The following is a 13,283-nucleotide window of genomic DNA, read 5'->3' on the forward strand; positions in this document are numbered from 1 at the left end:
GGAGTGCCAGGGCGCAGTTAGGGGCAGGGGTCCTGGGAGGGGGCGGTCAGAGGACAAGAAGCGGGGGGGGTTGGGTTCTGAGGGGGGCGGGAAGCAGGAGAAGGCAGATGGGGGGCAGGGGCCAGACTGTTTGGGAAGGCACAGCCTTCCCTATCCAACCCTCCATACAGTTTTGCACCCCGCTGTGGCCCTTGAGCCAAAAAGTTTGCCCTCCCCTGTTCTAGCCAGTCAGTTGAGTTCCTTGCAGAAAGACAGTGAGCATTTGCTGGTCTTGTTCAGAACCAGTGTTTAGGATGAACAAGCGACAATGCACATAACATTGGCCTCCGGTTTGTAGTGTGTGGTGTCTCTTGCTGAAACAGAAAGTAGGATGCCACAGCTGTGTTTGTCCACATGAACTGGGTTGTGTCTCCAGCATTCTTAACAGCCTCATTAACACCCACCGGTTTTGTCCTTGGTCAGTGGAGACTCAGAGTTCAGAGGTGTTTTCACACGAGTTCACCTCCCAGGTGGAGGACAAGAAGGCACCTTGCTCATTCCTCCAGCTGCTCACTGTTCGCTCTGGCCGCTGTTGTTCATTGTGCCACCGTTCACTCCATGGCTCTGTTGCCAGTGGCCCTGCGCCGTCACCTTCTGCTGCCACCTGCCGCTGTGAGCTCTGCAAGTTGGTCTCTTGAGGTTCCACCGGGTCTCAGTGATTTCAGCTGAGCTCTCCGTGGGGGAACCTCGCTGCTAGTGCAGTCTGGGCTGTCTCTTCCGCAGAAACACTGTCCCCCAGCAGGTCTAAGCACTTAGACCTGATTATCAGTGATTTCAGCTGTAGTGGTCACTTAATAAAACAAGAGACCATCTATAGAGCCTAATCAGCTCTGTCTTTAAACAGTGGAGAGGGGCAGGTCAAATCGTCCTTGGGACTCCGGCAGACCATCAAGCAAAACACCTGTCCCCACCCTCTCTCTTGATGGCCTCAATCAGCACAGGCTGCTGCCCTTTACTCCTATAATAAGAACAACAGCATTTTTCCCCCACCCCCCCATTCAAGTGATTTGTAACCCAACCCCAGCCAAAATCTATCACTTGGGCAACACAGCTCTGTTTGCTGGATACCTAGGTAGATTAGGTGTGATTGTAAATACAATCTGGTCCCGAAGACTTCCCCCCCAGCTCATCACTAGCTGTCAGGGAGAGCTCATTTAGACTTTGCTTACAAATCATCATTTGAAATTATTAGGTTGACCAACATCACCGAAATGAATGCACTGACATTGGTATAAAAAACAACAGCTGGATACGGAAGCTAGTCTATGTTCATACTTCTCAAATCTATTATACTTTTTCAGATACATGTATTTTATCATACACTGTATATGCTTTTAAAGTGCGTATTAACGTTTCAATTTCAATTCAAGTTTCCAAACAACCACTCAATTGGCAACACTGCATGTAACTAGTTCACAAAACTGGGGGGAGGGAAGAAGGGTGCTGGGTAAATTCAGGGGGTGTAGGGAAATCCCTGCACCAGACCTGCTCCCTAACCCTGCTGCTGGACACCAGGGGCTGACCCAGGCCAGCTGCAGGGACCCTGCCCCACAAAGGGTTAAGAGCCAGCGCCCAGCCCACTCCCCTCAGCTAGCTTTCCGAAGGGCCCCAAGCAGCCCCGAGTTTCTCTCTCGGGGGGGTCCCGCCTGCTCGCTCCCCTTCCCCAGTGCAGAGGCCGGGCGCAGGCCTCGCTCTAGGAACAGCAGGAACCGAACCTCCAGCCGGGCTGGGGGCTGATCCTGCCACGGCAGCCTCGGGGGCGCTCTGGGATACCAGGGCAGCCGGGCACCGCTTTTCCTGCCGCCCGCGGGGTTATTTCTGCGCTCTCCGCTCAGTTCGTCCCCCCTTTGCCGGGGGAGGACGGCCCCCGCCACGGTCTCCGTGTGAATCTGCCCCGCGCTCCCGCCCGGTCCTTCCCTCCTCGGGGGCTCCGAGGCGCGGGCAGCAACTCCAGCGGGAGCCCGGGGCGCACAGCCGGGACCGCTGCGCTCGCAGACCCAGCCGCTGCGGGGTGTTTCCGCCCGTGTGACCGAGCGAGATGAACCAGGCGAATCCGGGGCACCCCCCAGCACAAAGCGGCCCCGCTGGGCGGTGCTGGGGCGACGCGTCCCGGCCGAGGAGAGCCAGGAGGCGGCGGGAACTTCGCTGCGATCCCCGCCAGGGTCTGCGCGGAGTTTGCGCCTCGTTCAAACCCAGGGGGCGGGGAGGAAAGAGCCGGGCGGGCTGAAAAGGGGAGCGAGGCAGACAGAGGAAGGGAGGGCCGGGGGCCGGGCTTCGCGCTGAGGCTTCCCCCGCCCCAGTGCCATCGCCGGAGGGGCTCTGCCCTGGGCCCCCCCTCGCTGCGCTCCCCGGGGCCATGGCCGCGGCCCCGGCCCAGGAGATGATCGAGCTGAAGAACCTAGAGCTGGAGAAGCGGATCGACCTGACCCGGGGCACCCCGGAGCGCCCCGTGCGCCTGGAGCGCACCAACGCCCTGCGCATCACGCCCGGCAAGGTGCCCGAGCTCCTGAGCCGCGTGCGGCAGATCCGCCTGCTGGGCGGGCAGAACGACCCCCGGCTGACGGGCCAGCTGGGCGAGGGCCACGCCTTCCGGCCCTGCACCCGCGGCCAGCAGACCTGGTGCGACCTGTGCGGAGATTTCGTCTGGGGGGGCCCCCGGAAGAGCCTGCAGTGCGCCCGTGAGTACTGCAGCGGGCCTCCCCTGCAGGGGGGCGCAGGCAGCGGGACTGGCCGAGGCTGGGTTGTTGGCCCCTTCTTGGTAATCCAGCAGAGGGACCCCCCCCCCCCGTACTGCTCTGAGGCTCATTGATGGGGGGTGGGCTTTCGGCGGGGGCATTTGTCTCAGCCTGGCACCTTTCCCAGCAGTCAGGCCAGAGGCATCCATCTGGGGCTGGGGGCGGAGAGCCCTGTCCCTTCTGGTGGAGAAAGGAGCAGCCATAGTCTGTCAGCTGCTCAGGCTGCCCTCCAGTTCCCCTGCCAAAGCCTGGAGAGCAGGAGCCAGGAGAGGAAGTGAGGGGCAGGAACCAGGGGTCTACATCTTCCTCCTTCCCAGAGTTCAGGCAGCGGCTCAGGGCACAGGCCTCCTGCCCCAACCCACCCAGGGGTCCCCTTGTAGCCTGAGAGACGGCAGGAGACTTCCTTTCCTCCTCTGTTCTCTCCCTGGCTCTCCTCTCTGGTTGAGGGGATGGCGGGACCCTTCCCCTGCCGTGGTCCAGCCAGGGATATCATAGTGCCCAGCACCTGGCTCCGCTAGACAAAGAATCAGTGCCAGGCCATTCATCATCCCGTATCCGTGTCGCTGCCAGGCCACATGTGGCATGGGGTGGGCCATGTGGGGGGCCTGTGAGCTGGTGTGAGCAGCCCAGTTCTGGGACACTCACCTCACTCACTCTGCCTGGGATGAACTCAGGGCTCAGCTCTTCAAACCTATAAGAACGGCCATACTGGGTTAGACCAATGGTTCGCCTAGCCCAGTATCCTGCCTCTGACAGTGGCCAGTGCCAGGTGCTTCAGAGGGAATGAACAGAACAGTCCCCACAGCGGCCAGCACTTTGCTGCCTCCCCCAGTCTAGCTCAGCAGCTCCTGGCCTGCTCTGGGCTAAGCACAATGTGCAGACTCCACAGTGGGACCAGTGCTAGCTCATGCATGGAGCTGGGGCCAGGTCCTGCATGTCCTGGCCCCATAGTAGGGTCAGTTCCAGGCTGATGACGTTTGGGATCATCACACACAGCAAACTCTCTGTTCCGCCGAGCAGTGCTTACTGCTGTGGGTCATTTTGCAGTGTTATCACACCCAGGCCTAGCGACCTGGCCAAGTCACCCTATCATCCTAACGGGCTCCCCCTGCTGGTGATTACACAATGGTGCACAGAGGAAATTAACTTCAGAGCCCTCAGGACTCAGAGCCAGCCCAGGGCCTGTGAGAATGGCGATCCCATGGGTATGTGGGACACCCTCCCCCACCCCCCCCCACATGGCATTGGGGTCTGCCTGCATGGTGCGAAAGCTGCCCTGGGACACCATCTCACAATGGTGCTTTACCCAACACCCAGGAGCTCCCAGTCGTCCCCTGGACTCCTAGGGAGCCCTGCGAATGCAGCCCTGGGGGCACTGTGGGGAAGGAGAGATGGTTCCCTATGCTCATCTCCAGTCATCTTCTTCTGACCAGCGCTCAGCACAGCTGGGAGAGAACCACAGCCAGCCGCTGTAGCTAGAGGGCCCCCGGATGCAGCACTGGTGTGAGTGAGGAGAGTATGAAAGCTCCACTCGGAAGTGTTTAAACCCCAGCCCTGGCACTGTGGGGTCTGGAGTTCCCAGCAGATGCACAGCAGGTCGGGAACCCCCGACCAGCCAGGTGCAGCTGTCAGTAAGAATTGAAGGACTTGGTCGCCTGCCAATCACAGGAAGCGTGGGTGTGGGAGGAAGCCCTGGGGTTAATGGGTTCTTTACCTTTATCTGTTTGCCATGCTGGGCTGGCACTAGGCAGGTGTGGGTGCAAAGCCCCAGTGGCACAGACAGACCAAGGCTCTCCTCCAGCCATAGCGTGTCAAGCTGGGATCTCTTCTGATCCTGCAAGCCAGGCAGAGCTGGGCTGGCTGAGAGGCACTCTTAGGGAAATCCAAGGTGCTGCAGGAAGGGGGCACCCTTCCCTCTAAGCCAGGGAGTAGAGCTCTGCTGCGAGAACCTGAGGCCCTGCCTGCTTGCAGGCATTAAAGATGGTGGGGCACTGTCTGCAAGACTGAGGGTATTAACCTTAAGGGCTTGGCCAGGTCCCTCCTTGGGCGATGTTACGATCTGCCTTCCCTGAATCCCTCTTCAGTCTTCTCCACAGAAGAACAGGTTCCATTTCCATCCCAAAGGCTTGGGTGGCATCGCTGTGTGGTGTCGAACAGCTGCTGCATTCTACCTCAGAGGCAGCTGCATTTCAGTGATGTAAAGCTGGAAGATCTCCCGGGGGGGACAGTAACACTGAGGCAGGGCCGACTCGCCCAGCCTGGGACAGGGAGGGAATGGAACCATTTGCTAGCTCCCAAATTCCTCCTCCTGCTAGAAGAGGCAGAGGCTGGTGGGGCTCATTCCTGGGGAGCAGGGGAGGCAGCAGGCCTGGCTCAGGCTGACTGGGGGTTGCAGGATGGCACGGGGGTGTTTGTATGGGTTGGGAGAGTTGGCAGAGGCAAGGAGTGGCTCTGGAGTGGCTGGGCACTGAGGCTGGGCATGGCAACAGGCACTGAGAGTGACAGGTGGGGAGCCATGCTGGCGGACACTGTGATGTGATTGCTGGAGATGGTGGGCACGGAGCCCGGCGGGGACCCCGGGGGGTCAGGGCATGGGGCATGGACCTGACAGCCCACTGGTCAGGGCACAGAGCCCGGCAAGGGCCATGATATGGGGCAATGGGATGGTGGTAATTGGCGCCCTTAGAGACGGTATCAGTCAACTGATTTGGGCCCATGCTCAGGGAATGCCCACCCTGCCTCTGTTGAGCAGGGAGAAATGTGTTGAGCAGAACAGAATATTTTAGAGATGGAAATAATTGGAGGCAGGAGAGTCCCATGCTGAAGGACAGGGAGGCCCCACCCACCCCAACTGATTGACATGCCCCAGCTGCCAACCTGCTTTAGTGTGATTTCCTTTCCACCTCTGCCTCCACTTCCCCAGTGGCATCTGGATCTCCATTCGCTGCAAGCAAATCCCAGGCAGGTGGCCAGTGGGCTGCCAGGAGAGGGGCTGAAGACCCCAAGGTTTCTGAGGGCCGGGGCTCTGGGGCAGCCCTGCCGTGACAAGTTTCCAGGCTTCCTACCCTAGAGCTGGGAGCTTGAAAGCACTGGGAGCCTCAGCTCTAGCCAGGACTTGACACCCTGCTCTGCTGCAGAAAGCATAAAAGTCCTGAGACAGGCCTCCAGGTTCTGTAATCCTACAACAGTCCTGCCATGTGGGCTGCCCCAGGGCTTGGATTCCCGGGCCCTCAGGATCCCAGGCCAGCTGGCTCCCTGTGGTGCCTGACTCCACAGTGGAAGAGGCTATTCTGCAGTAGCTATCGTGGTCGATTTTCCCTATGTAGATCAGCCCAGAGATTTACCGTGATCCCTTCTGGGCCAAAGGAGAAGCCAGAGACTTTGGTTTGTTTTTAACCCTGGAAAAAGGGCAGGGGATGGAGTTGGAATTTTCCTGGGAAGGAGGAGGAAGCTGAAACCTTTGCTTGTGTGACCCTGCCATGAAGGGATGGGGAGATCTGCCTGGCCCCAATGCTGTGTTGGAGACAGCTGAGCTGATTCTTGCTTTCCCTTCTTGCATTGCTGGGTCCCTTTGGCCCAGCGACCCCGCCCCCACAATCTGTGTTGCTCGCAGCTGTCACCCCACGCTGAGCTCTGTGCCTCTGACCCCCACAGAGGATGGGACGTGGGAACGCTCTCAGCATCTCCCCTGAGGCGGTCTGCTGCTTCCTGCCCCATCCGTGTTTGCTCTAATGTCAGGACAGCTGTTGCCCCAGAGGGACAAGCAGACAAGGCTGTAACTGAACAGCATGAAGGCCAGTGTGGCAAAGCTCTTCTGATTGTAACTAATCGATCACCGAGAGCATCTGTCATCCTAAAGTGCTGCATCAGTTACAGACAAACTCTTTGACTCCCACCCCGCTGAATGCAGCTGCCTCTAGGGTGGAACGCAGCAGCTGTTTAACAGCACACAGCAACCCTGGGACAGGAAGCAAAACTGTGTCCAACTGAAACTTCAGGGGGAGGCCAGGTCAGCAGAATTTAATGACCAATGTTGCACTTTGGCCCGAAAGTGGCTTTACCCGGCAACAACTCTTGTGAAAAGAATAATAATAGTAATAATAATAATACTTAGTACTTCTATAAATGCCAAGGGACTGTGACTGGCCACAAGGTGTCAGTACTGCACCGAGGTCAGTATTACATCAGAGAGGAGGACACCCCCTACTGGCCCACCAACACCGCTTCCTGAAGCACACTGTGCCCTACCACCACACTGGGACATTGGGGTTGGCATTGACTCAGCAGGGAGAGGGTCCCCTACTGAGCACCCACCCTACTTCCTGCAGCACAGCACGCCCTAGCGCCCTGGGGCAGTGACTGCCAGGGGAGAGTGCCCCCTACTGAGTTACCAACCCCACTTTCTGCATCTCCTGGGTCCGTTCCATGCAAGCACTCACCAGGCTTATATGTGAGATCTAACGAGACCACAGTTCAGTGGGAGGCAGTTGCAGAGCCTGTTAGACATGGTGCCTGGTTGTGAGCAGGCCTGGCAGGATCTGATTTTTATTGTCAATGTTGATAAATGTCAATTTCACCTACAAACCCAAAGATTTCCGTCAGTAATAATCCAAATGTACCGACGGGCGATGTCAGGAAAACGCTGCTTGAGAAGTCCTTAGAGTTTGATTGAAGGACAGTTACTTTGTGCATTTTGCAGGTGACGTTGTCAATGTTGTGTTTAGCGGTTATAAAGCGTTACCTCTTGGAATCTCAGCGTCTGTTCTCCGTACAAAATTGTCTGACCCCTCCCCCTAATTTCCAGCAACTGTGAAAATTGAAATGGATAAAAATAAAAAAAAGTTAAAAATAAACCTTGAGTTTCTCCATCAAAATGATGCTAAAGTAACAATTTAATTCTGCCAGGCCTAGTTATAAGCAACAACCGTCCCAGCCACCCCTTCCTCTGTACATAGAATCATAGAATATCAGGGTTGGAAGGGACCTCAGTAGGCCTTTATTAGCAGTGGGTGTCTAAGATAAGTGGAGTGTGGCATTGTAAAATCCATGGATCTGATCCCCTGCTTCCTTACTGGTGTGACTCGGAGTAACTCCAGTGGAGTGACACTGATGTCAAAGAATTAGATTCGTTGCCCTGCTGTGCTGCAGTGATAACCACTAGAGGGTGCCAGAGCCCTATTTAAAGTCATAGCTCCCCTCTAAAAAGAACAGCTGACAATCCATGGAAAACTTGGGAGGAACTTTCCATGGAGAATTAAGTGTGATGGTTCTGCTTCTGCAGCTAAATCCTGCTCTCCAAAGCTGGGGCATGGGGCCTCTTTCTGCTGCTGCTCACAGGACCAGTGGTTGGAAATCACCATGGGTTTGCTTCCTAAAGAGCTGCCTAGCTGCAGAAGGGAACAGGCAGCCTGGGACTCAGTGGGCTAGTTAGAAGCTGACGAGGCATTCAAGTGTCTCAGCAAAATGGAAGTTTGCCTTCTCTCTCAGTGGAAGGAAGCTCATGTGTTGGATAGACACTGGGATTGTTCTGATGTCCCTATGGAGAGGGAGGGAGAGGCCCTTGAGTTGCCTGAACCCACTGTCAACACCTGTCACGATTATATCCTGACTCTTGTAATATGTGGTGGCTTTTGTCTCTATGGGTTACATGAGAATCTCTAAGTTCATTTTCTTCTGAAGTCTGTCTAGCCCATGTGCTCACAAAGAGAACAGCCTGAAAACATGGCAAAGGCTCAGAAGGCAAATAAGCACCCAAAATGTGTTAGTTTGTCACGGTCTCGTTTTTTTAAGCCAATCTTGGGACTTTTTCAGAGGCCTGATGCCATTTTTTTTGGGGGGGACGGGGACTTCCAGCATTGGAGGTACTGCAAAGAGAAGAGAAGTGCCATGCTTTTTTCTCCCTCTCTCTCTGTTGGGGGCCCTGTGAAATAGTCACAACTGAATGCTAACATCTCCAAAATCAGAGGTGCTCTCATTTTCTTTCTATAGTGCCCAACTGTTCCCATTTTCCCCACTCCCCACCTGGGTGCATGGGGGCTTGGGGTGCTGGCAAGAACACAGGACTACTTAGGAGTGAATTCAGCTCTGTTTTTCAAGCCACATATTTGGCATATGAAACCATATTCTCATCCAACCAGTTATTCTTTTGCTTCAAAATGGGGAACATTTTGAAATTCATCTTCTGATGAAAGGCTGGAAAAGTGATGTGTTTGGGGGCCACAGAACCGCCTTGAATGAAATGAGGACCATGTTGTTTCTCCAATTTTTAAAAAATATACCAAGATTCCCTAATCTTTGCCTCAATCTTAGTTGCTCGGGAGATCTGGGGGAAGGGAAGGAAACCCCAAACCATTTCTCTTTCCCGAGCATTTGACCGGTTCCTGCTACCAAGCTGCATCCTCTGTTTTGTGACATCACAGGTTGCAATGAAGAGGATTGTGATGCCACAAGCAGACCTCAAAGGTGGTAGGACCGAGGCCAGTAACACAGAACAAGGGGAAAGAAATAGAGAATTTGTTCTAACAGGGAAAGGTCTTTGCTATGGGGGAGAGGAGACCCCTGTGAGATAGGGGGTGGGGAAAAGGGCATCCCTGCAGAGATTGGGGGCACATGGGGCGAGTGAGGGGGATCTCTTAGGCTGCATTGTGTCATCGTGTGACTGCCGTTGGAGCATTCCTCTTGCACGAGCCCATCTGCGCTGCAGGAGCTGCGGTCGGCTGCAGCCCATCCAGGCGAATGGTTCCGGGGCCAGCCGGGTGCCCGTTAATAGGCTCTTTGTGCTGGCGGGTGGCAGTTTGGCTCCGGGGAAAGGCAATGCTGCTGGGACAGAGGCTCTTTGTCTTGGTCCCTTTGAAGTGTGTGCATGTTGGGGGGATCACTCTCTCCCTCGCCCCATGGAGGGCGTGTGAGTGGAAGCCTCATGGCCATCAGAGATCCTGGGGCTGGCAGGGCAGCGTCCGAGTGCCACAGAGCTGCACGGTGCATTAATCACAGGGACAGAGAAATTGGAGGGGCAGCAGCCCCGTTAGCTCCTGTCCAGCCCAGCTTCCCTGCAAGCCGGGGCAGGAGCATCCCCTGGGGTCTGTTTCCCTGGCTGCTGGCAGATGCTGGGTGTGCACTGTGGTCGTGGTGGAGCACCTTCAGTGGAAGAGGGCAGAACAGGAACCCACCAAGGGTTTCATTGCCCCCTCTGTCCCTGTGCCTGGCTCCACCTGGGATTGGTGTCCACCTGTAATGCCTGGTCCTTTCCCCTCCACCCGCACAGCCGCTTCTCTGGCTGAGCACCCAGCTCTTGTCTCCTCATCCCCCTACGCCACTTCCTTGGCAGACCCCAGCTCTGCAGGGGTGTGCGTGGCGTGGTATGGGTCGGTGTCCCCAGCACTTGCTCTCACCATCCCTCCCCTGGCTGATCTTGGGGGCAGGCAGCAGAGCTGGCATGACTGTAAAGGTGGGATCCCCTGCAAGTGGCTGAAGGAGGCCTGTGCGCTTGCTGGTTGATTTCTGGTGGGGATCTCATGGGACCCCGGCTCCTTTATTCCATTCCCTCCTGAAATCCCAAAGCGCAGGCCCAGATAGTCAGGATTCAGCCCAGAGCGGGGGCCTCTCTGCTTCTGAGGACCCCACACTGGCCACCAGCTCTGGCTGAGATGGGGGCCAATGACTCCCTCCTGGCCTGAGCTTGGTCTGGTTGGGGGTGGGGGTGATCCAAGGTTAGGTTTGTCACACAGCCCCCCTCCGAGTTCCCATGCAGCAGGGCTCTCCCTGGGACCTGGGGATGTAAGTGGAGAGGCAGGGAGCTGGGATAGGAAATACTGAGCCATCATGCAGCTGATTGGGATGTTCAATGGTGTCAGACTGGCCCTGTCCCAGCCCTGGGGTTCTGGCAAGCGCTGGAGCCTGGGGGCTGCTGCTCCTTCCAGCAGGCTGCTGAATTACCCTGCAGGCTCGCCTAACGCTGTCTTCTCTTTCCTCTCCCCTCCCCCAGACTGCAAGTTCACCTGCCACTATCGGTGCCGCGCCCTGATCCAGCTGGACTGCAGTGGCCCCCGGTACCAGGACAGTGACCCGGCTGAGGCCAACGAACAGACGGTGGAGAAAGACACCAACGTGGTAGGAGAGCAGTTGGGGGGAACAGGGCAGGAGCAGCCAGGAGCTCCCCCAACAGGCAGGGCTCCTGCCCTGGCCCCCACAGCGTCCCCTGCTGGGAGAGGCTGGGGCTGGAGTTCATCAAGCTCCTCCCCTTGCTGTCTGTCCCCAGCCCAAGGCGTGGGTGCTGCCCCTTCCATGCACAGCGGTGTGCACGTGGGGCTTAGCTGGCGTCCAGGGAAAGCGTCATAAATCTTGTTGTGGCCCTGGTGGAGGAGCCAGCTCCAATTTCATCCTGAGATTGTGGCTCCACTCCCGGCAGCTGGGGCCTCCCCAGGGGCAGGGACAGTGGGGGAAGGGAGGTGAGGCCCATTCACCCAGTTGGGCGGGCGCATTGCTAATTAGCTCCATGCCATGTGCCGGGGTGGCTGTCCTGACACCTACCAACAAGGCAGATGAGCACCTGGCCCCCATGTCTGGGACGCCCATGGGGTCTGGATCCCCTCCTGCCCGCCCCTCCCCTGTGCTCACTGCTGAGTCCATCAGAATCTTCCCTGTCACCCCACCCTCATTACTGACCCCAATTCCCCTCCCCCACAGACCCACCATTACCCCTATTGCCTCCTTGCCCATCACCCCCCACCCACCCTCATTAGACCCCAATGCCCTCCCCCACAGATTCTCCATTGTCCTCTGCCATCACCCTCCACCCAGCTCCATTACAGACCTCAAATCCCCTCCCCCACAGACCCACCATTGCCCTTTGCCCATCACCCCCCCACCCCATTACAGACCCCAATTCTCATCACCCACAGACCCACCATTGTCCCTCTCTGAGCATATGGAAAGGTTCTCAGGATGAAATTCAGTGCAAAGGAAATCCTGTCTGAGCCCCACCCTGAAGGGATGACCTTTTAAACAGCAGTGAGTGTTGTGCTGGTGAATGGAGTCCGAGGGGCTGTTGATCCATTTGCAGAGCAGCAGGGAGGGTGATCTAGTGCTTAGGGCACTGAACTGGGAGTTGGGAGGCCTGGGCTCAGTTCCTGGCTCAGCCACAGACTCCCAGTGCCTCAGTTTCACCATCTGTAAAATGGGGATCTTTCCCTACCTCCTTGGTGTGTGAGTGTACAATCCCTTGTGAGGTGCTCCGACAACCCTGATGTGCATTATATAAGTAGCTCTGGGGCACATGCCCGGGGCTGCCATGCAGCCATTAGGTGGTGACAATGGGAACCCTGTGGGGGCAGGGCTAGGGTGACCAGATAGCAAGTGCGGTGCTCCAATATGTCTGTTAGTCTATAAGCTTTCGTGGGTGAATACCCACTTCGTCAAATAGCAAGTGTATAAAAAATTGGGATGGGGGTGGGGGGCAATAGGTGCCTATATAAGAAAAAGCCCCCAAAATCAGGACTGTCCCTATAAAATCGGGACATGTGGTCACCCTAGGCAGGGCCCATATTCCTCTGTCTGAACAGCGCCTAGTACAATGTGGCCTAATAGAGTGATGCTGACTGGGCCCTCCGGGGGCTGTAGCAACAATGAATCATCACAGCCAGATGGCTGAACTGGAGCTGGTGAAGGTCTCCATCCCCTGTGTAGCCTGCTCAGGAAAACCCGACAGCAGAGTGGCTCCTGGCTGGGTTGTAGGTCATTGCGTGTCTCTCGTTTCCTCGGCTGAGGGGTTCACTGATGGTGGGTAGAGCAGGCTTCTTGTGGCCCTGTTGGGCTGTTGTAATAGTACTTTGCCTCTGACAGTGGGTCTGACCCACTCCCAGACAGCTGGGTGCTTTTCGGAGCCGTCTGAATGCCCTGGCCTGCGAATCCGGAGCGGAATTCATAAAGGGCTGGGGTTTGTCATGGTATTACTGATTCCTCCTGGTGCAATCAGAAATCCATTGATAGCTGCATCTCTTCTGGTGACTCTACTACTGGCCATGACCAGGGAACACAGGGGGGAGTGGAGCGAACCAAACCTTGCCGTCTCTGCAGGGCATTGGGGGCTCTGTGCTTTAGGCAAGGGGAGTTCAGTTTGTGTTTGGGGGAGCTTTGGAGTGGTGGGGGGGCTAGATTGTGCTTTGGTTTGGCTAAATGCTTGTGGGGCTAGCTTGAGTTTGGGAGGGAGGTTTGCATTTTGGGGCTAAGATGGGGGGGGGGCATCAGTCTGCATTGTGGGGTGGAGGTTCCCATGGTTCTCATTCTTTCCAAATTGGGCTGCCCCTCCCTGATCAAAAACGCAAGGAAGTGAGACTGCCTGGGATTCCCAGTGCAAGTGAGAACCTGAAAGCAGGGTCAGCCCCAGCATCCTGCCTGTGTCTCCAAGGAGCCGCTGGGGAATAATCACTGAGGCAGATCTGGGAGGGGACAAAGGTCAGCCAGGTTTCATCCCCTGTCTGCACTGCCCCGCACTGAACTCCATGTTGCTGC

The 13,283-nt window shown here is 56.6% G+C and overlaps 1 protein-coding gene across 1 annotated transcript in view; it reads left to right on the plus strand.

Annotated features, from left to right (window-relative positions):
* The first annotated feature begins 1,951 nt into the window (after positions 1-1,951).
* Positions 1,952-13,283, plus strand: part of RASSF1 (Ras association domain family member 1) — a 29,122-nt gene continuing 17,790 nt past the window's right edge. Inside the window, exons 1-2 of the mRNA XM_073352573.2 lie at positions 1,952-2,717; positions 10,759-10,883. Coding sequence (XP_073208674.1) covers positions 2,396-2,717; positions 10,759-10,883 — 447 coding nt within the window. The 5' untranslated portion in view covers positions 1,952-2,395. The remainder of the gene's footprint in view (positions 2,718-10,758; positions 10,884-13,283) is intronic.

Source organism: Lepidochelys kempii, chromosome 7, assembly GCF_965140285.1.
Source record: "Lepidochelys kempii isolate rLepKem1 chromosome 7, rLepKem1.hap1, whole genome shotgun sequence".
Lineage (NCBI taxonomy): Eukaryota > Metazoa > Chordata > Testudines > Cheloniidae > Lepidochelys > Lepidochelys kempii.